This window comes from Pan paniscus, chromosome 7, assembly GCF_029289425.2.
Source record: "Pan paniscus chromosome 7, NHGRI_mPanPan1-v2.0_pri, whole genome shotgun sequence".
Lineage (NCBI taxonomy): Eukaryota > Metazoa > Chordata > Mammalia > Primates > Hominidae > Pan > Pan paniscus.
Window position 1 is genome coordinate 140610243 of NC_073256.2, and position 22924 is coordinate 140633166.

Consider the following 22924-nt stretch of genomic DNA (forward strand, 5'->3'; position numbering starts at 1 on the left):
CTAGAATCTCTGGGTCTGTGTGAAGACCAAGAGCTGGGGACAGAAGCAGGGCTCTAGAGGGAAAAGTTTCATTTGGATTCCTTTTGTTTTGTTTTGTTTTAAAGAGCTGCTCTGTGAGAAGACAAGGAGAAAATGGTCCCTACAGGATACTCACCTCTGTCTCAGGGAGACACTCAAGCATTTATTCAACCAAGAAAGAGAATTAGTTCCAGGTGAAAGGAGAACCCCAGAATACCCACCTACTTTTAAAATTCTCCCCTATGCATATTCAGGAACCAATAAGAGGATCTGTAATGTGCTGTGAGTAGAAAGGGAAGGGGAATGGGAAAGAAAAAAGTGAAGCTTGGAATGGTGGAAAGTACATGGGCTCTGCCATTTACCAGCTAAGTGATCTTGGGCAAGTAACTCGACCTTTCTGAGCCTCGGTTTCCTCTTTGGTGAAATGAGGACTAATAATCCATTTCTCCCTCAGTACAGACAGCCAGCATGCAGTGAGCACTCAGCGATGGCCAAGTATGGGAGAAGCCATGCTGGAATGAACATGTGGGACCATTTTGTGCAGTTTCTCAGGTAGGCTCAAGACTTGGTACTTAGTTTAACAGGCAATGGGGAGCCATTGACAACTTAAAAAAAAATAACATAAATGGGAACCACTCAGACTGTGTCCTCTTCCTCTTCCAGAGGAAGATAAGAACCATCTTCAATGGCACATGGCAGTTGCCAAATTGCCATGAAGCAATACCTAAAGCCACCTCATGCTCAGGAGAAAACGCTCACCTTCCCCTCCTGGCTCCCCGTGCTCTACACGTTCAGAGAAACTTCTCTAGTAATGAACTCAGGAACTGGTCACTGAGAGTATAGTCTCTATGGACAGCTTTGGAGCCATGGAGTGAAGCCGAGCAAATCCATGGACCACTGCCCTGCCCCCGGTCTATCTCGCTAGACTAGGGACAGGACTTGGGTGATGCAGGAACAGAGAATGACCTGAGGAGGACACAGACCAGACCAGACCAGAGAGGAAGGAAGATGAGAGGAGGATGCGGGAAAGGGGCTTACATCAATCTCCAGAAGCAAGAGTTGGCAAAGGCAGAAGGGAAAAGGCATAGATCCAAAAAGGCAATGGGAGAGAGGGTTTATTGGATTTGTCCTCTTTGACCTCCAGGGATTGTAGGGAGGAGATAAAATGGAATAGAGAGGATTGCTCAAGATTGTGAATTGGATTCCTTCGATGTTCCAAAAAAAAAAAAAGAGAGAGAGAGATTCCTTTTATTTTATTTTATTATTTTATTTTTTGAGACAGAGTTTCGCTCTGTTGCCCAGGCTGGAGTGCAATGGTGCGATCTTGGCTCATTGCAGCCTCTGCCTCCTGGGTTGAAGCGATTCTCCTGCCTGATCTCCTGCCCCAGTAGCTGGGACTACAGGCACATGCCACCAGGCCCGGCTTTTTGTATTTTTAGTAGCGACAGTGTTTCACCATGTTGGCCAGGCTGGTCTTGAACTCCTGACCTCAAGTGATCCACCTGCCTCGGCCTCCCAAAGTGCTGGGATTACAGGCGTGATCACTGCACCCAGCCGTGCCACACTTTAAAAAATACTGTGGTACTGCTGGGCTCAGGCACAAGGGCCACAGCTACAGTAGGGTTACAGGTGTTCATAGCTGTTTTTCTCCAAAGAATGGCTATGCCACTGACAGACATCAGGTTCTTACCATATCCTGGCTCTTTGAAGACCACACAATCCTGATTTCTTGGTGTCATCCCGGAGCAGATAGCGTCAGGGCCTTGCTTTCATTTCTTTGCTTTCATTTCTTTACTTTCATTTATTCGCTCCTCACCACTCCCACAGCACTCTGCCTGTAGCACCTGACACTGCCTGAAGGCTTTCTCTGGGTTCAGGGCTGTGCTTGGTGAACTGGCCCCGGGAGCAGCCCTCAGCCAATGATAACTAGGACTCAGATAAACTCCGCAGCTTTCTCACCCTTTGGGCAGGAAAACCTTGAGATGTATTTGGCACCATCACCCAGAGGTTCCCACAGGCTGGAACCCCCTGATGTCCCCAGAGATGTCCATGAACCCAGATGTCCACAACAGTGGCCTGCTCCTCAACTTCACCTGGCCTGGCTTCCTTCCCTTCCCGTTTCTCTTCCCCACTTCTCTCTGTACTTCTCAGAATGATCTTCCGACCAACCACTTGTACTCAAATCCTAGTCTCAGAGCCTGTTTCCAGCAGAGCCCAGCCAAAGAGGGTCAGGGTTCTAGGCAGTCCATCCCATTGTCAGACCACGATCTGATCTGGAAAGAACACGTGGTCACTCCCCTCAGAGTTCATAGATTTCAAACCCACGTGCTGCTCCTCTCACTCCAGCGCCAAGACCGACTGGTCCCCTGGGCTCGTGGGCCGCCCGGCAGCCTCGGCTCGTTCTCCAGACAGTGTTCCAAGCAGCCACTTCCAGCGAGGAAGCGTTGGCCTGAGAACTGGAACCTCTTTGCGGTCTCTGCAAACACGACAATGACAAACACTTGAGAGGGCATGGGAGAAAGGAGCTCCTTCATAGGGCAGGGAGGGGTGGGCACTTGGGTGTGACCAAGGAGAGGAGGCGCGCCTGGTCAACAGCTCTCCCTGGCCCGTGTCCAGCTCCCTCCTCACACAGAGCGGGGGGCACATCTCAGGGATGGCATCTTTCCCCCCACAGGGAAATTCTTATCTTTGAAACAGCATGGGAATCGAGGCACCCAGGAGGGGAGCAGAGGCAGGCAGGCCTCCTTCAGGCCCATCCTCCAGCTGGGCTGGTGGTGCCAGGGAGGCTCCCTGCTTGGTAACAAAGGCCTGAGGGAGAGTTGTGAAACCCAGCAGGAAAGCCGGCTCACCTTCGCCTCCCCCTGCGGCTGGGAGGAGAGGAAATATCCCATGGCTGACTGTGCCAAGGAGGTGTCTGAGCCAGCCCTCCCGGCCCGAGGGCAGGGCAGGTGGCCCTGAGAGATAAGCTAATCCCGCGGCTGCAGATGAGGAGTTCTGAGAAGCATTGCTCAGGACAGCGGTAAATCACTTCTTGGAGGTGCCCTACACGCTGGTCCTGGGAGCAGGCAGCCTCCCGGGGGTGCGGGAGCCCCACTCCTCCGTGGTGTGTTCCATTTGCTTCCCACATCTGGAGGAGCTGACGTGCCAGCCTCCCCCAGCACCACCCAGGGAGGAGCTGACGTGCCAGCCTCCCCCAGCACCACCCAGGGACGGGAGGCATGAGCCGGTCAAGGCACCTGGGAAAAATCCGGAAGCGTCTGGAAGATGTCAAGAGCCAGTGGGTCCGGCCAGCCAGGGCTGACTTTAGTGACAACGAGAGTGCCCGGCTGGCCACGGACGCCCTCTTGGATGGGGGTTCTGAAGCCTACTGGCGGGTGCTCAGCCAGGAAGGCGAGGTGGACTTCTTGTCCTCGGTGGAGGCCCAGTACATCCAGGCCCAGGCCAGGGAGCCCCCGTGTCCCCCAGACACCCTGGGAGGGGCGGAAGCAGGCCCTAAGGGACTGGACTCCAGCTCCCTACAGTCCGGCACCTACTTCCCCGTGGCCTCAGAGGGCAGCGAGCCGGCCCTACTGCACAGCTGGGCCTCAGCTGAGAAGCCCTACCTGAAGGAAAAATCCAGCGCCACTGTGTACTTCCAGACCGACAAGCACAACAACATCAGAGACCTCGTCCGCCGCTGCATCACCCGGACTAGCCAGGTACCGATGGCAAAGCCCCTGTCTCCGTGGCCAAGTAGCAGGGAGGATCTGGGGGCTGATGGAGCAGGGAGGGGGGTGCATTTTGCTCCCAGGGTGAGAGTCCAGATAATTGGGGCTTCGGATGGAGGGGCGTTGCTGTCCGCCTTGCCCTGGACCACTGACCTCCTGATCCCACCGGTCACAACCAGGGTCCAGGCCACCAACACTTATCACTGGAACTCCCACAGTCGCTTCCTGCCTGGCCCCCTCTTCCATTTTGATCCCCAGCGTCGCAGTCTCCATACTGCAGTAAAGCGGCTTTTCCTCCCTTTTTCTTTTTTTTCTTTTTTTTCTTTTCTTTTTTTTTTTTTTTTTGAGACAGAGTCTTGCTCTTCTTGCTCTGTCGCCCAAGCTGGAGTGTAGTGGCACTATCTCGGGTCACTGCAACCTCCAACTCCCGGGTTCAAGCGATTCTCCTGCTTCAGCCTCTTGAGTAGCTGGGATTACAGGCGCATGCCACCACGCCCAGTTGATTTTTGTATTTTTAGTAGAGACGAGGTTTCACCATGTTGGCCAGGCTGGTTTTGAACTCCTGACCTTAGGTGATCTGCCCACCTCAGCCTCCCAAAATGCTGGGATTACAGGTGTGAGCCCCAGTGCCCTGCAACCTTTTCTGTACGACAAATCTAATTTGGTCTTTTCCCTGCTTAGAGCCTTCGGTAGCTCCCAGTTGCCCATAATGGGAAGAACAAACTCCTTAGCATGGCTTCCACCTCCTCCTGCTCCATACCAAGTGCCCTGTAGAGCTTGTCTTTGGGCCTTTGCGTGTGCTGTTCCCTCTGCCTGGCCATGCTTGCCTTCCCTGCTTTTCATTTGATACACACCTACTCCTGCTTCAGGACCCAGCATGAAAGCCTCTTCCCCAGAAAACCTTTCGTGAATTCCCCAGGCTGTGTTAGGTGCCCACCTCTGCGCTTCCAAATGTAACGGGGCCACTCCGCTGGGCTCACCTTTGCCCCTTCTCCTCTCAGACTCTGCTAAGACCTGTCTGCCCACAGATGACCTTGTGGCTCTTGAATCCAGCCAGTGGCCAGGCAGAAGATGGAGTAGGCAGCAGAGGGGGTTTCTCTCTCCCCAGAATATTCACACTTTGATAAGTATCTTTAGATAGAAGAGAAAAACCCTTCAAGCCCAGAGCTGGGCTGGTAGGATTTCAGGCACTGTAAGAGCTGGATCAGGAGTTCTCCCAATGCCCCGAGATCTCCACCCTCAAGTGATATCCTGCTGTCAGCCGGAGACGAGTGAAGGGACTTGAGCTCAGGGGTCTTGTTCAACCCCAGGTGCACAAAATGACTCCAGCACCAGGCTGTGGGTGCCCACACCTCACTCCTGCTGCTGCAGAGGGGCAGGGGAGAATGGACCCCAAGGAAAAACATTCATCATCTGTAAAATCCTCTCTGTCTCCCTCTCTCCCTCTCTCTCATTCAAATTATTTATTTTGTTACACTTAGAAGAAGTCATAAAAGACCATGCTGATGTTTGGGTTGGTTTTTTGCTAGGGTCCCAGTCTCATAACTGAATTCCCTCCAAAGTTCAATACCGTGTGAAATCTTAAGCTTCCAGATAAACCATCCAAGGGTGAAGAGGCCATGTGTGGAGGAGGAGGGAGGGAGCAGAGTTCTGGAAAATTTAGTCGAAGGTAACAACAGGTGGGGCGTTGGCTTTTAGTGTGGCTGGGCTGCTAAATACTGGAGCAGTATTTCATGTTTCTGTGGCAGGGCGGCATTTGAGGATGCATCCAGGCAGGCGGCCAGGAGTGCCCACGCTGCCTTTGTGGCCCGGCGCTGGCTGTATCCCCTCAGGCAAGTCCCTGGACTCCTTAGGGCTCAGCTCCTATGACGGACTAAAGTCCCTCCAGGCTCCAAAGGCCTGTTCCTGAGTGTGCCAGTTCTGGTCTTTCCGCATGAAGTTCAGTGCTCTCCCGAGGGGTGGGGACCAGTGCTGTTGGGGGAAATTGTCAATCGCAGCTGCTCGAAGGGTGAGGGAGGATCCCTGGAAGGAAGCCTGGTTAGGGCTTGTAAAACAGAGTCCCCTGGCTGAGTCCCTCTCCTCCCCACTCCACACCCAGTGAGGCTTCTGCATCCACCTCTAGGACCCTGACACCGCTGATGTCCTTTGGACCAACACAGCATGTTACGAACTTAGGACAACACTTAAAAATCTGAAGATTTCACCTGAAAGTTAGAACTTCCAGCTCCTCTTAGCAGGTGGGCTCTGCTGGCGTGGAGTTTGGCTGCTTCGTTGGGTGGGTCCCCTTTGCCACAGTCCCCACCATTCCCTGTTGTCCTGGGACCCTCAGGGGTTCACCCGTTTGGGTGTCTGCCAGGCACCCAATAATAATTAATTGGTTATAATTATTGGTTAACAGGCACTCTATTAATAATAAAGAACTATTTCAAACAATTCACAGTTTTAATTTCATTTTTTGAGACGGAGTCTCACTCTGTCACCCAGGCTGGAGTGCATTGGCTCGATCTTGGCTCACTGCAACCTCTGCCCCCCAGATTCAAGCGATTCTCCTGCCTCAGCCTCCCGAGTAGCTGGGATTAAAGGTACCTGCCACCGCACCAGGCTAATTTTTGTATTTTTAGTAGAGATGGGGTTTCACCATGTTGGCCAGGCTGGTCTTGAACTCCTGACCTCATGATCCACCCACCTCGGCCTCCCAAAGTGCTGGGATTACAGGCATGAGCCACCGTGCCTGGCCAGTTATAGTTTCTAATATGGCAAACATAAATAGCTATAATCCACATGAAGAAAAGCTCTTTGAGATCACCAATAATTTTTAAGAGTGGAAGGAAGGGTTTGTGATGTCCCTGTCACACACACATGCACATATGCACACACAAACACACACACGAATGCACACAAATGCACCTACACACCCCCCCACGTGCAGGGACTCAGGGACAGCCAGTTCCCATAGACACAGCTGGGGAGCTGGAGCCTCAGCCTAGGCTGTCCTTGGAAGTAGGTGATGAGAAGAATAGGAGAGAGTGGGGAAATATATTTGAATTCTCCCTCTCCTAAGCCTCAGCCCCCGAGCGGAGCCGGAAGGGAACCAACTGAGAGACCCAGCATGAGAGATGTTTCCTGGAGCAGTTTCAGCTCTGGAAGAAGCAGGAATTCTCTTTCCTTCCCTTCATGCCCAAATTCCTTTATTCCAGGCTGGGCACGGTGGCTCTCACGTGTAATCTCAGCACTTTGGGAGGCCGAGGCAGGCGGATCTCCTGAGGTCAGGAGTTCAAGACCAGCCTGGCCAAGATGGTGAAACCTCGTCCCTACTAAAAATACAAAAATTAGCTCGGTGTGGTGGCAGATGTCTGTAATCCCAGCTACTCAGGAGACTGAATCAGGAGAATCGCTTGAACCTGGGAGGTGGAGGCTGCAGTGAGCCAAGATGGTGCCACTGCACTCCAGCCTGGGCAACAGAGCAAGATTACTCTGTCTCAAAAAAACACTTCCCTTATTCCACAAAGCCTAATGTGCCCCCACACCCAGGATGGCAGAGTGGACCAAGAGGGATCCTTCCCTCTGGGGAGCTCCCTGCCAACCACCTGCTCCTTAGGAGAGAGGAGAAAGAATTAGACGATGGCAGTCCCAGGCTTGGGCAACCCTCGGTGCCTGGAAGTGGAGGAAGGGATTAGGGCAGGCTTCACGGAAGAGGTGGTCTCGGAGTTGAGTCTCAAAGGCTGAGTAAGCGTTTGCTGGGCAGAGAAGGAAGGGAAAGGAATTCCAGGCCTAAGGAGGGTCACATGCGAAAGTCAGGAGGTTTGAGAGGGCCCATGTGTCTTGGAGGTGATGGGACCAGAGCTTGGGGATGTGATAAATGGTGAGGACAGGAATAGAGGCTGTCAGGGCCAGAGCCAAAGACTGAGAGCAGCGGTTCCCAAAGCATGGTGTGGGGGATCCCTGAGGTCCCTGGGGCCCTTTCAGCGGCCGTAAGACCCTGCCCTTTCGAACCACTTATCCCATGTGGGGCTGGATTATTCCCATCCACTTCCTCCCAGACAACCCTTCGCAGCAGATTCACGCAGAAGCGGCTCTGACGAGGTGAAGGTGCAGACATCAGAGATTTGCAAAAATGCAAAACAGTGCCGCCCTGCTCACCACATTTTTGTTATTGTTTTGGAAAATACATTTCTTTTTCATTAAAATTGTTATTTTATGTTAACATATGATGGGCTTATTATTGATATTTTAAAATAACTATTAATAATAAAGAACTATTTCAAAAACTATTCAGTTTTAGTTTCTAATATGGCAAACACCAATAGCTATAACCCACATGAACAAAAGCTCTTTGAGATCAACAATAATTTTTAGAGTGGAAGGGGGTCCTGACACAAAATGGACCCCCTTTTGTGGGGGCCCACAAAATGGAGTTTTTCAGGCAAGCCAGGGCCAGTGGAGAAAGTGAAGTGGGGACGAGGCAGGATGATGTTCCTGGCAGGGAAACTGGGGGCTGGAATTATTGCTCTTTTCTTTTTCTTTTTTATTTTTTTATTTTTTATTTTTCTGAGACTGAGTCTCGCTCTGTCACCCAGGCTGGAGTGCAATGGCGCGATCTCAGCTCACTACAACGTCCGCCTCCCAGGTTCAAGCAATTCTTGTGCCTCAGCCTCCCAAGTAGCTGGGATTACAGGCGCATGCCACCACCCCAGCTAACTTTTGTATTATTATTATTATTTTTTTTTTAGTAGAGATGGGGTTTCACCATGTTGGCCAGGCTGGTCTCGAACTCCTGACCTCAAGTGATCTGCCCACCTCGGCCTCCCAAAGTGCTGGGATTACAGGCATGAGCCACTGCACCAGGCCTATTGCTCTTTTTCTAGAATGTCCTCCTTTCTCCCTCCCTCAGGCTGTATCTGATGGAAACAGACAGACAAATAGGCAGACAGATGGACATCAGTCCTTCTCTTAGTCCTGAAGCAGAAAGTCTGAGGTATGGACTCTGGTGGGGGTCCGGGCCACCTCTGCATTCTAGCCCGGGGGTGTCGGAAAGTGACCTGCACCTCTGCTCCTCATTTGGAAACCGGGCCATCGTGTGGTGAAAGTCATCTGAGGTGGACACAGGTCTGATAGAAGGTGCTCAACAGAAAGTTGCTGTTGTTATTACTCATCCCTCAAAAGCAGGCTCAGAAGGAGCACCAAAACATACGAGAGAAAAAGAAGGAGGAAAATAGAGTGGAGGTGGGGTGCTGAGTGCCCCAACAACTGTGCCCAACATGGATGGCAGCCCCAACAGGACCCAAATCTCATTTCCCCTGAGGATTTCCAGCCCCTGAGAAACTCACATCCACCTGGCAAGGAGCAAGGAATTCTCAGCCAGGAAGTGAGGTCCCCACAGGATGGCCCTGAGAGTGCTGTGGTCCAGCAGACAGCATCCCCTGGCTGGGCGCCTCCTCTCACTGGAGCTCGGGACTCCTGGAACCAGCATGCCAGGCTCTGCTTCCAGACCCTCTTTCTTCAGCCTGGTGTCATGGCGAGTGTGTCCTTCTCCCTCTCGGCAGCCCCTCCCTGCTGTGCTGGCCCCTCTGAATGGCCTTACAAGACACAGCCTTCTATATCCTATTTCTTTGGCTTATACCCATAGAGGAGTAGCACTAGGTTTTTTTGTTTGTTTTTTGTTTTTTTAGATACTGGGTCTCACTATGTTGCCCAGACTAGACTCGAACTCCTGGGCTCAAGCAATTCTCTTGCCTCAGCCTCTGAAGACTACAGACATGTGCCACCACATCCAGCCTGGGCACTAATTTTAACCCTCTTCCATAACCTGGCTTAGAACAACACTCTTGCATTCTGTTATTCTAACATTACCCACACTTTCTCATGAACAATGCATATAAAACCGACAGTCATATTTTAAACATATACTAACGTAATCACCTTTATTTTATAGTACTGTAATTTACATTATCTGGGTTTATGGTTAGACCCATCTTTTCTGATAGCTAACGTGCTATTATTGTGTAGTGTTTTATAGATAAAGAAACTGAGTTCTGGAGAGGTATTGACTTGTTTGAAGGCTAATTCCCAGCAGCATCAGGACGAGCGTCAAAGTTCCCTGACTCCAGACTGAAGGCTTTTTCTCTGGGTTATGTGCTATTCTTCGTGTTAGCTTTCTATGGCTGCCATAACAAATTACCACACATTTTGTGGCTTAAAACTACAGAAATTTATTCCCTCACAGTTCTGGTGGCCAAAAGTCAGAAATCCAGGCGTCACTGGGCTGAGCCCACTATGAAGGTCCTAGAAGAGGGTTCTTCTCTGCCTCTTCCAGCTTCTGGTAGCTCCAGGCATTCCTGGTTCATGGCCGCATCGCTCCAATCTCTGCTTTAGGCTTCACACCACGGCTTTCTCCTCTTCTCTCGGTGCGTCTCTTCTGATATCTCTCATGTATCATCGGATTTAGAGCCCACCAGATAACCCAGGATGATCATCTTGAGATCCTTTACTGAATCACATCTGCAAAGAAGCTTTTTCCAAATGAGGTCATATGCACAGTTCTGGTGGTTAGGGTTGGACGTATCTTTTGAGGAGACACCATTCAATGCACTATACCTTCTTTTTCTTTTTTCTTTTCTTTTTCTTTCTTTCTTTCTTTTTTTTTTTTTTTTATTTTTTGAAACAGGGTCTCGCTCTGTCACCCAGACTGGAGTGCGGTGGTGTGATGTCGGCTCACTGCAACCACTGCCTCCCAGGTTCAAGCGATTCTCCTGCCCCAGCCTCCCAAGTAGCCGGGATTACAGGCGTGCGCCACCACACTGAGTTGATTTTGTATTTTTAGTAGAGATGGGGTTTCGCCATGTTGCCCAGGTTGGTTTCAAACTCTTGGCCTCAAGCAATACACCAGCCTCGGCCTCCCAAAGTGCTGGGATTATAGGCATAAGCCACCGTGCCTGGTCTTCAACCCACTATACCTTCTTAGGAAGAACAGTGGTCCAAACCAGTTACTGGCTTCAAATTAATCCAGCTGGAAGACAATCCCAACAGGAAGCAAACAAGATAAACCTAAACAGGGTGAGCCTGTATTTCCAAGCATCCTTTAATTCAAGATGCTGGGTTATTTCCAAACCTGCCCCTGTCTCTGTTCAATCACCAGCTCACCAGCCCTGTCTCAGGAAAATGATGATTCATTGGCATAGAACTGGAAGTACTTACTGACCTATCAGGGAGGGAGGGAATTGTTTCTTTTGTCAATACCTTGGAAGAGGAGGCATTTATCTTTCAGCAAACAGGGAAAGCCTAAGCTGCTTTCAGTGCTATAAGGCTAAATGTGTGCAAGACAATTAATTGTGTTATTACAGGGCCATGGTTCTAATGATCACAGCCTCATTATTAGAACATCTTTTCCGATTTCCTGCCCTGCCCAGGGTGAGCAATCTCTGAGGAGTTCCCTCCCCTGTCCAGCTATCCATCCACATCACAGAAAGTTGATTCCAAGTGGATACCAGCCATCAGTTTGGCCTGCCAGTAAGACACCTCTCTTTCCTTGGCTACTTCCCAGATGGCGATGGTTTTAAAAAATATATTGCAATGATTAGAAAGATAGTGGAAACTTATTATTACAGATAATCTTGAAGAAAGGGAATGGCCGTATTCCCTGTGAAAGGAAAGTATCTTGGGCCCCCAAAATCACTAAGGAAAACTCAAGCTGGAAACTGCTTAGGGCAAACCTGCCTCCCATTCTATTCAAAGTCACCCCTCTGCTCACTGAGATAGATGCATATCTGATGCCTCCTTTGGAAAGACTAATCAGAAACTCAAAAGAATGCAACAGTTTTTGTCTTACTTATCTGTGGCCTGGATGCTCCCTCCTGGCTTTGAGTCTTCCTGCCTTTGTTTCCAGTTGTCCCACCTTTCCAGATTGAACCAAAGTACTTCTTACATCTATTAATTGATGTCTCATGTCTCCCTAAAATGTATAAAATCAAGCTGTGCCCCGACCACCTTGGGCACATGTCATCAGGACTTCCTCGGGCATGTCCTCAACCTTGGCAAAATAAACTTTCTAAATTAACTGAGCCCTGTTTTATTTTCTGGGTTCACATCCCCCATCCTAACATGACTGCTAGTTTTTGCTTTGGGCTTATCTACAATGATGCATGGAATAATGACATTTTGGTTAGTAACAGACCACATCTATGACAGTGCTCCCATAAGATTATAATGGAGCAGGTTGGGTGGCTCATTCCTGTAATCCCAGCACTTTGGGAGGCTGAGGCTTAAGGATTGCTTAAGCCCAACAGTTCGAGACCAGCCTGGGCAACATAGTGAAACCCCATGTCTACAGAAAAAAAATGAAAGAGAGAGAGGAAGAAAAGAAAGAAAAGAAAGAAAGAAAGAAAGAAACAAACAAACAAACAAACAAAAAGAGAAAGAAAGAAAATTAACATTTTAAATTTTTATTTATTTTCTTATTTTTTTATTTTGAGACAGAGTCTCTTTCTGTCACCCAGGCTGGAGTGCAGTGGTGCGATCTCGGCTCACTGCAACTTCCGCCTCCTGGGTTCAAGCGATTCTCTTGCCTCAGCCTCCCCAGTAGCTGGGACTATAGGCGTGCACTACCAGCCCAGCTAATTTTTTTTTTTTTTTTGTATTTTTAGTAGAGATGAGCTTTCACCATGTTGGTCAGGCTGGTCTCGAGCTCCAGATCTCAAATGATCCGCCCGCCTCGGCCTCCCAAAGTGTTGGTATTACAGGCATGAGCCACCGCGCCCAGCAGTAATCAACATTTTTAATGACTGCCTAATAAGCTGCTTGTCAATATATCACAATTAAGGTATTAGAAAGGACTCATGACTGGGTGACAGAGAGTAAACCCAAACAAGCTTAAGAAGAAGAGAAACATTCATTGACATCCACAGCGGAAAAGTCAAGGGTGGCACTGGTCTCAGGCATGGCTGGAACCAGGTGTCCAAATGACACTGCTGGGACTCTGTCTCTACCTCCTGGCTGCTTTCTCCAGGGATGGCTTCATTGTCAGGCAGGCTCTCCCCAAGAGGTAGCAAAAATGGTTGCCAGCAGCCATTGCTTATAAAATACCAGCTAAGCAACCTTGTAGAAAGAACACCTCCTTTTCCCAGGAGTCCCAGCTAAAGTCCTGGGCTGACTCATTAGAATAACTTAGATCATGTGACCACCTCTGGACCAATGTCTGTGGCCAACAGAGGATGCCATGCTCCCATTGGTCTAGCCCTGGTCATGTGGTCTCCCCATATCCAATCAAAGAATGGCAATAGACCCTTCCAAACCACATTGATTGTGGAGGAGAGGCAATTCCTTAAAGTCAGATTGGGATGCTGTTGGCAGAAGAAGGGAGGATGAATGCTTGGCAGGAGGAACACAGATGTCTCTCCTGCTTGCTGGATGTCTAGAACTCCCCTCCCCAGTTTCTACTGTGACACATGATGCAGTAGCTATGGGTAGAGTGTGACTCCCTTCTACATCCCACGGGGAGCAGCTTGTTCTAGGCGCTTATATATGGTGCCTCCACATGGGATTTTGTTTGAGGATAGGATTCCACGGCTTAACAGCATTTGAAAATCAGTGGCCACAGTGTGCCCTCTAGCTCCAAGTGGCTGAGAATCCATAACCTTAACTTTAGTCCTCTCCTAGAACCGGTTGAGATGCTTCTTCTTGTTCTTCTCTGCTCTCCTTCTCTTTCTAGACTTTTCCCTTCCTCCTCTGCACTCCCCACTCCCACAATGGGCATAGGGGCCAACAGATAGGTGGTGGGACTGGAGAGATGGTATCAGGACAGGCGCAGGGGCCTCCACTCCAGCTCTTCCTTTTCCTTCCATTAATCCTGCCCAGTCAGACCCACTCTACCCCATCCTCTCCCCTCTGGCCCAATGGGAACAGCTCTCCCAGGCCCACTGGGACTCAGGCAGTTTGGGTGAAACCAGTTAGCACCTGGCCCTGACTTTTCTGGTAACTGAGCACTCTGCCCTGGCCCAGGTCCTGGTCATCCTGATGGATGTGTTCACGGATGTGGAGATCTTCTGTGACATTCTAGAGGCAGCCAACAAGCGTGGGGTGTTCGTTTGTGTGCTCCTGGACCAGGGAGGTGTGAAGCTCTTCCAGGAGATGTGTGACAAAGTCCAGATCTCTGACAGTCACCTCAAGGTAGGGGCCCCAGTGAGAGTCCTAAGGGTACTCATATTAGTCCAGATAGGATAGTCTATGCAATAGTAACAAATGTCCCTCATCTTGTGTTAATAGCTTAACACGATAAAGGTTCATTTCTTGCTCAAACAAACTCCTATGTAGGTCAGATGGCCTTCCTCCATATTGTAGCTACATCATGAGAAATACACGGCCTCTAAGATAACCATGACAGGGAAAGAGAAGGCTGGGAGACTCTGCAGGATGTTTCCAGGATCTGACCTGGAGGAGATTTCCATCGCTTTCTCTTATAACTCATTGACCTTACCCAGATGCACGGATGCTGGGAAATGTAAAGGGTCATGAGTATCTGGTGAGCAGCATCTCTGCCATGTACTCCAGTTCTCCTCTCAGCTGGTGAAGCCCAGGGATTGCATCTTACAGGGCAGGCAACCTCCAGGGTCTGTGGGTGCATGTTCAGAACTCCCTGGTCCCAACAAGACATTGATCCTCTTGGACTTAACTGAACCCCATACTTCCCTCTCCTGGCAAAGAGAAAAGAAACCCAGCGATAAGGGTTTGATTCATCACGCAAATTTGAGGACAACTAATTCAAATGTGAACACCACCCATAGCTTTCATGAGTAGGCCTGGCTGAACAGCTGATGGGTGGCCCTCAGAGTTCTTTTGATCAGTCTCCTCTAGCTCAGGCAAGAGAGGTTCTGTCCTCTGGGAGAACCTCCCAGGTAAGAATGAAGCCTCCTCCCTCCCTCCCTTCCCCTCTGCACAGATGCAGCTGAGTTCAGTGCTGCCTCCTGCTGCCACAGGCCTTGGGACCTCTGGCTGCTGGTCTGTTTGGCATGACGTGGATCACACCTCCTTGGCACGAGGCCATTGAAACAGGTCAGAAGTGTCAGAACTGGCCTTGCTTTCATGGCCTATGCTGGCCACACCTGACAGTACTCTGCTCACCATAGGACAATGGTGTCCCTCCTCTCAAGATCTCACAGAGCTATGGAGAAGCCCAGGGGAAGCGGCTGGAGGCAGGACAGCCCTTCCCAGGACCTGCCAAGCTACCAGCAGTCTTTTGAGGAATCCAGACAGTATTCCACCTCCCTCAGCCTTAACCCTGAGACTCCCACACTTTACCTGCTCTTCCATTTCTCCAGCCTTCCAGCTGTACAGCGGGAGCAGCAGGTGCTACAGGGAAGACAAGGGATAAATAGAGCCATGGTAGGGTTGCAGACTCACCTTTGCTTAAGACAATACAGGGTCTATTGCTACCTCCACAAAACCACCTCCTCTGGCTGCACCGAGCCTTCCCTCTGAACAGCTTAGGGTCGGGGACTCAGGTCAAGCCACATACAAGGCAGGGCTGGGCTTGCCTCCAAGTAACTGCCAGGCCACCTGTGGCTCATGGGGGCCTAGACTCAGGGCTCCATAGGCATTAGGCCCTTGCTTTTCTTTTATTTGCGGCCTTATTTGAATTCTACCACCTTCCTTTTTTTTTGTTGCCAGCTGATGCCAGGACAGTGAAGACAATTTAGACAATTCAGCCCAGGGAAAATATTAATATGGTCCAGAATCCCACCAACCAGAGATAACACATTTCCATCTTGATGAACATTCTACCAGACATTTTCATGCACAAATTGTCTTAGTCTATCACAGCTGCTATAACAGAATTCCATAGACTGGTGGTTCATAACAACAGAAATTTATTCGTCATGGTTCTAGAGGCTGGGAACTCCAAGATCAACGTTCTGGCAGATTCGGTGTCTGGTGAAGCCCACTTCCTGGCTTATAAATGGCTGTCTTCTTGCTGTGTCCTCACATGGCAGAAGGAGTGAGGCAGATCTCTGGGCCTCCTTTATAAGGCACTCCTCCCATTCATGAGCACTCCATCTTCATGACCTAATCTCCTCCCAAAGGCCCCACCTTCTAGTACCGTCACCCTGGGGATTAGGTTTCAACACAGAATGGGGGTAAAGGGAACATAAACATCCAGCCTAAAGCCCAAATGTATCTCTATAGACAGAATTAGGAAGTGACACCTTGACTTTCCCTCCAACAGAACATTTCCATCCGGAGTGTGGAAGGAGAGATATACTGTGCCAAGTCAGGCAGGAAATTCGCTGGCCAAATCCGGGAGAAGTTCATCATCTCAGACTGGAGATTTGTCCTGTCTGGATCTTACAGGTGAGCCTTGGATTCATCTCCTGTCAAGGATTCATGGAGAACAAGGGCTGAGTGAGGTGCAGACCAGCTCCCGCTGCTCAGACACAAACACCCCCAGCAGCTCCCAGAAGGTCTCCCTCTGCCCGGAGCTGGAGCTGCATCACATAGATGGGGTGAGAGGCAAGAAATGTGGACCCTTTCTGGCAAGAATTCCAGGTAGAGAGGCATTTCCAGGTGCCTCCGTTTCCCTTGATATTGCAATAGGACATAGAATCCTCTTCTTTTCCCTCCTCGGATATCTTAGACGTGATTATAAAGTGATGCAATTTGTTTAGTTGTGTGTGTGCACATCCCATTGCTTTTTTTTTTTTTTTTGAGATGGAGTCTCGCCCTGTCACCCAGGCTGGAGTGCAATGGTGCAATCACAGCTCATTGCAACCTCCACCTCCAGGATTCAAGCGATTCTCCTCCCTCAGCCCCCCAAGTAGCTGGGATTGCAGGCACCCACCACCACGCCCAGCGAATTTTTGTATATTTAGTAGAGACGGGGTTTCATCATATTGGCCAGGCTGGTATCAAACTCCTGACCTCAGGTGATCCACCCATGTGGCCTCCCAAAGTGCTGAGATTACAGGCGTGAGCCACTGCACCCAGCCCCATTTTATTTTTTAAATTTTTATTATTTGCTCAAGCAACCCACCAGCCTCAGCCTCCCAAAGTGTTGGGATTACAGGCATGAGCCCCTGCGCCCGGCCTCAATTTGTGTTTAGACCCTCACACATAGACTCCTACATCCAAATGACTGACCACCCATTTATTCTAACAATGCTACCTTGCCTGGGTCTGCCTTTGAAACTTGACTTCAGAGCTTAAAAGATATTCTTTGAAATGTTCTCAGTGGCGGCGCTAGGGAAGTGGATTTGATGGTGGGTTTTGTGGGAGGGATGAAATGAGAGAGCAATTGAGGAAGGGAGGAACAGCCGAAGGTCATTTGGGAACATTTGTTTAGGAAGGTGATGAGTGTGACAGAGAGTGCAGAGGAGGGCAACTGGTTACATCTTTTCTTGCTTCCTCTGCTGCAAACACATAGTAGTGACCAGTGAAATATGAGCACAAACATTGGGATAAGCTGGGAGTGGAAGGCAGGTTTCCAGGGGGTGTTAAGGATGCAGTCTTTCCCCAGGGAGCAGGAGTCCGCAATGCTGTTCCAAAGCTAGGTGAAGCCAACTGGCAAATCTCTAGCCAGAGACAAATGAGCATAAAGGGAAAGAGAGAAAGGGGGGGAAAAACCCTTACATTTAAAATGTGCTATCTTTCTTTAGCCTTATTAGTGCCGTTTAGCTGAAATTCCACTTTTAATGATATTAACATTGCTACCTCCAGTCTTCCTTGTGCTTATATTTGTACAGTGTCTTAGTCCATTTGGGCTGCTATAATAAAATCCCATAGACTGGGTAGCTTATACACAATGGAAACCCATTACTCACAGTCCTGAAGGCTGGGAAGTCCTAGGTCAAGGTGTGGGCAGATTCAGTGCCTGGGGAAGGCCCACCTTCTGTCTCATAGACTGCTGCCTTTTCACTGTGTGACACAGTGAAAGTGTATCTTTATCCCTTCATGGTAAAAAAAGGTGAGGGAGCTCACTGGGGCCTCTTCTGCAAGGGCACTAACCCCATTCCTGAAGGTTCTACCTTCATGACCTAATTATGCCCCAAAGGCCCTACACGCTAATAGCATCACATTGGGGATTAGGATTTCAAATATGAATCTGGAGCAGAAACAGACATTCAGTCTACAGCACAGAGTATAACTTTCTCTCCATCCCATTATTTTCAAACTTGCTGATAGATTTTAAGTGTGTCTTTGGTGAACAACATATCATTAATTTTTGTTTTTTTGAGACGGAGTCTCGCTCTGTCACCCAGGCTGGAGTGCAGTGGTGCAATCCCAGTTCACTGCAACCTCTGCCTCCCAGGTTCAAGTGATTCTCCTGCCTCAGCCTCCCTTGTAGCTGGGATTACAGGTGCCTGCCACCATGCTCGGCTAATTTTTGCATTTTTAGTAAAGATGGGGTTTTGCCATGATGGCCAGACTGGTCTCAAACTACTGACCTCAGATGATCCACCCACCTCAGCCTCCCAAAGTGCAGGGATTATAGGCATGAGCCACCACTCCCAGCCTCATTGAAGTTTTTAAAAGTATAGTTTTATCATCTCTGTCTTTTAATAGGTCTAATCCAGTTAGTTATTGTGATTGCTGATGTATTTGGATTTATTTCTAATATTTATATTTTGACTTTGCTTTGCTTTTCCCCTTTTGTGTTTGCAGTTGAATGGAGAGGTTTTCATATTGCTTCTTTTTTAGATAGCTCCTTTTTTTCTCTGCTTGCTACGAAGCTTAATAATTTATATTTTTATTCTTTTCTTTTAATGGGACTCCTTCAGTTTTTAAAATACTTTACATATTTTCCAAACCAAGTCCAAAATTGTGTGATAATTCTCCTCTCTTCCCCAATACAACAAGGACCTTCCTGCACTGTTTTTCGACATTTTGGTTCCTATTAAGTTCGTCAAGGCTGTTTCACTGTAAGGCACAGAAAATCTACTTAAACTGGCTAAGTAAAGGCAGAAGGGGGTGTTGTAAGGCTGTGGCAATTAATCTCAGGCACAGCCAAGGGCAGGACCAGGGGCTGCCAGGCCTCCCCAAGTCTGGGAAAAGCTAGGGTAAAAGCTGCTCACTCTGGCTTTCATGGGTCCACAGGCCTGTTGTTTAGCTACTTTTTCTGGTTCTCTCTCCTGCCTCATGGATTGCATAAGTTAAATCTGACCTCCTCATCCCTAAACTTTGGGGCTTCCCAGCCCAGCCCCCACCACCATCACCCCTGGTCCAACCATTCTGTCAGCCCAGATCACCCACCAGTGGATGAGCTGTCTCTGAGTCTGGTGTCCACCCCTGAGCCAGTTACCTGTGGCTGGGGCAGGGGTGGCAGAAGGGAACTTGGCATGTGGCAAAAACATGGCTGCCCTTCACTCAGGCCTAGGGTGGGGCAAGTTTTCAGAGAAGAATCTCTAAAATATGTCATTCCGTCCTCAAACTTTATAGAATTTGAAGGTAGGAGAACAAGGCTATGGGAAAAAAAGAGAATGTGGCTTAGGAGGCACATTCACACAAGTGCAGTTCACACCTTCCTTCCCAGCTTGCCTTGAGGTCTAGAATGTCCTTCATAGCACCGAGGGTCCCCATGTAAGTGCCTGTTTCATGTAAATGGAATTATCATTCAATATGTGGCATTTTGTGGCTGGCTTCTTTCACTTAACATAACGTTTTCCAGGCTCATCCGAGCTGTAGCGTGTGTCAGTGCTTCCTCCCTTTTCATGGCTGAGCAAATATTCCATGGACAGGATGGACCACAGTTGGTTTATCTGGTCACCAATCAATAGACATTGGGTTGTTTCCCCCTTTCGGCGATTGTGAATATTAGCTGAGGAATTCTTGCGGCGCTCTTGACACTCCATTTCAAGGCACACATTATTCCCCGGGGAACTTAGGTTTTGCATCACTAAAGGGAAGAAGGAGGTTGAGCCAAGGGCTAGAATAGCTGAGGATTCCCGGAACATGGGGGAAGAAATCAAAGAACAGGTACAGTTTGAAATCAAAGAACAGGTGCAGTTTGAAATCAAAGAACAGGTGCAGCTGAGCTGTCTCCTCAGTAGCCCCAAAGCACATGATACACTGTAAAGTGATCTGGGCCAGGTGCAGCGGCTCACGCCTGTAATCCCAGCACTTTGACAGGCCAAGGCGGGTAGATCACCTGAGGTCAGTAGTTTGAGACCAGCCTGGCCAACATGGTGAAACCCTGTCTCTATTAAAAATACAAAAATTAGCTGGGCATGGTGACAAGCACCTGTAATCCCAGCTGCTGGGGAGGCTGAGGCATGAGAATCACTTTGAACCCAGGAGGCGTAGGCTGCAGTGAGCAGAGATCGCACCACTGCACTCCAGCCTGGGTGACAGAGTGAGACTCTCCCTTAAAATAAATAAATAAATAAATAAAGTGATCTGAACTTCAGTAGATCAAAGTTTGGATGTTTTTTTAAAAAAGTCTTCTTACCCGGAGGCTCTTATCTATAATGTCCTGCCCCAAAGTTCAAGATTAGGCAATTATTTTTGAGAAACGTTGCGCCCTCCCAGGACCCACTAGCTGCATTGCACACGACCATGGGGCAGTTATCTCTGTGGAAAAAAGGAGAAGGCCCGGGAACACAGGCATTTGGAAACAAAGATGTAAAGATAAAAGGCTGAGAAACAAGTTCTTATTATCTGTGCGCATGATGAAAACTGATGAAGGAGCTTAAGCGACCGGGAGGGATTTCAAACATTTCAGGGAGATCAGAACTGCGCTAGGAGTGGGGGCTTCCTCCCTCTACCAAATGGTGTCAAATGCTGGGCAGATTAAGCTGAAACACATTCCCAAGATAAACTTCCCTTTAACACCTTCAGGAAAACAGAATGTCTGTCTTCAGCTTCTCGAAATATGAATTGTTCCACCCTCGAATCCTCAAATCCATATCATTTCACTTTTAAACCAAACAATATCTCATACATTATGCTTTCTCCTAGAAGAAGAAGAATTTGAATGTGTTAGGTTGTACCCCACTCTTTTTTTTGAGACGCTCTTTTGCCTAGCGTGGTGGTGGCGTGATCTCGGCTCACTGCAGCCTCAGCCTCCTGGTTCAAGCGATACTTCCACCTCAGCCTCCTGAGTAGCTGGAATTACAGGCGTGTGCCACCACACCCGGGTAATTGTCTTGTATATTTAGTAGAGACGGGGGTTTCACTATGTTGGCCAGGCTGGTCTCGAACTCTTGACCTCAATTGATGCGCCCTCCTCGGCCTCCGAAAGTGCTGGGATTACAGGCGTCAGCCACTGCTCCCAGCTTCTATACCCAACTTTCAATAGCTGTGTACCTGCCATCTCTCTGGGCCTGTTTCCTCATCAGAACAAAATGGAAAACAATAACGCACTCCATTTGTATTAGAATTGTTGTAAAATTAAGTAAAACAGCAAGTGTAAATACTTCGCTGCTGGGCATCTGAGATGCACTAAAAAAAGGTCACTTAAGAGTGTATTGTTGTGGCCGGGCGCGGTGGCTCACGCCTGTAATCCCAGCACTTTGGGAGGCAGAGGCGGGCGGATCATGAGGTCAGGAGATCGAGACCATCCTGGCTAACACAGTGAAACCCCGTCTCTACTAAAAATACAAAAAATTAGCCGGGCATGGTGGCGGGCGCCTGTAGTCCCAGCTACTCGGGAGGCTGAGGCAGGAGAATGGCGTGAACCCGGGAGGCGGAGCTTGCAGTGAGCTGAGATCCCGCCGACAGAGCGAGACTCCGTCTCAAAAAAAAAAAAAGTGTATTGTTGTTTAAGACATTGGTATTATTTATACTTTCAAATTTATTTTCATATTAATAATTATAATTCCAAGCAGGGTCTGTTTGAAAAGGATTCGTGAGTTTTACCAGGCAGGCCGTGATTATTACTGTTACCAGCATTTTTATGCTTAACTAACATTGGTCTGTTGTATAAAGTGGTTTGACCTCACTTTCCAGTGGGTTTCTGTGAATTAGAAAAGAGCTATCATTGGCCAGGCGCGGTGGCTCACGCCTGTAATCCCAGCACTTTGGGAGGCCAAGGTGGGCAGATCACCTGAGGTCAGGAGTTCGAGACCAGCCAGACCAACATGGAGAAACCCCATCTCTACTAAAAATACAAAATTAGCCATGTGTGGTGGCCCATGCCTGTAATCCCAGCTGCTCAGGAGGCTGAGGCAGGAGAATAGCTTGAACCCAGGAGGCAGAGGTTGCGGTGAGCCAAGATTGCACCATTGCACTCCAGCCTGGGCAACAAGAGTGAAATTCTGTCTCAAAAAAAAAAAGAAAGAAAGAAAGAAAAGAGCTATTATTATGAAAGTATACTAATTTTTTTATTTGTGAAGCATTATTCCAGGAGGTAAGGGCCCTTCCTGTGTGTTATCCTTCTGCAGGGTTTGTTAGAGGGAAAGTGCTGGAAAACATGCCTTCCCCCAGCCCTCAACCCTCAACACCTCTCAGCCCCGCTGCCCAGCCCACTCTCCAACTAAAGAAGCCAGCAGAGAAGTCTGAAAGCATTTCCACACAAGGCAGATGGGAGTGGAGTTCATCTCTCCCTGTCTTATGGGAGCTACTGGGGAATTAAAATGAGAAACAAAATCTCCTCTCAGAAAACTTCCCTACGAAAGTAGAAGTGAAGGAAAACAATTGTGTTATCAAGTAAGCATTAGACCAGAATATGATGCACATGATGGGCAACTCACTACAGAGACAGCAGGCAGAACAAAACCTCACTCTTTCATATGGCAAAGTGGATCCAACCCATTACAGTAGGGAGGTTCTGCTTGTGGAGTCAGAGGACAGCTGCAGTCAGGCCCACCTTCTTCCAGAACACCGGAGGATGGAGTGTGATTTGCATACAGCTAAAATTTTTGAAGTAGAAAAGGAAGAAGGGGAAGGTCTCTTCCCTTATTTTCAGTGGGAAGAATTAAGCATCTCATTTTTAATTTGCACTTGCCCTTCCAGAGTCCATCACGCAGCTGGGGGGCCCTCGCCCTGGGCAGGGACAGGAGGAAGCAGAACTAACATTGCTGAAGGATGTCAGGGACTGGGCCAGGTGTGATCAGAACTTTAATAAGGGCCAGGTGTGGCGGCTCATGCCTGTAATCCCAACACTTTGGGAGGCTGAGCGGGGTGGGTCACTTGCGGTCAGGAATTTGAGAACAGCCAGGTCAACATGGTGAAACCCCATCTCTACTAAAAATATAAAAAATCAGGAGGGGCGCGATGGC

The 22924-nt window shown here is 48.9% G+C and overlaps 1 protein-coding gene and 1 non-coding gene across 3 annotated transcripts in view; one reads left to right on the plus strand and one right to left on the minus strand.

Annotated features, from left to right (window-relative positions):
* Window positions 1-649: 649 nt before the first annotated feature.
* On the minus strand, window positions 650-865 carry LOC112440804 (small nucleolar RNA U3). The gene has a single exon (XR_003028808.1). It is a non-coding gene; the product is annotated as a small nucleolar RNA U3 (small nucleolar RNA).
* Window positions 866-2503: 1638 nt separating this feature from the next.
* FAM83A (family with sequence similarity 83 member A) overlaps window positions 2504-22924 on the plus strand; it is a 30409-nt gene continuing 9988 nt past the window's right edge. For both annotated transcript variants that reach the window (XM_034966560.2, XM_008973937.5), the window contains exons 1-3: window positions 2504-3716; window positions 13719-13886; window positions 15940-16064. In XM_034966560.2, the coding sequence (XP_034822451.2) occupies window positions 3237-3716; window positions 13719-13886; window positions 15940-16064 (773 nt within the window). In that variant the 5' untranslated portion in view covers window positions 2504-3236. The remainder of the gene's footprint in view (window positions 3717-13718; window positions 13887-15939; window positions 16065-22924) is intronic.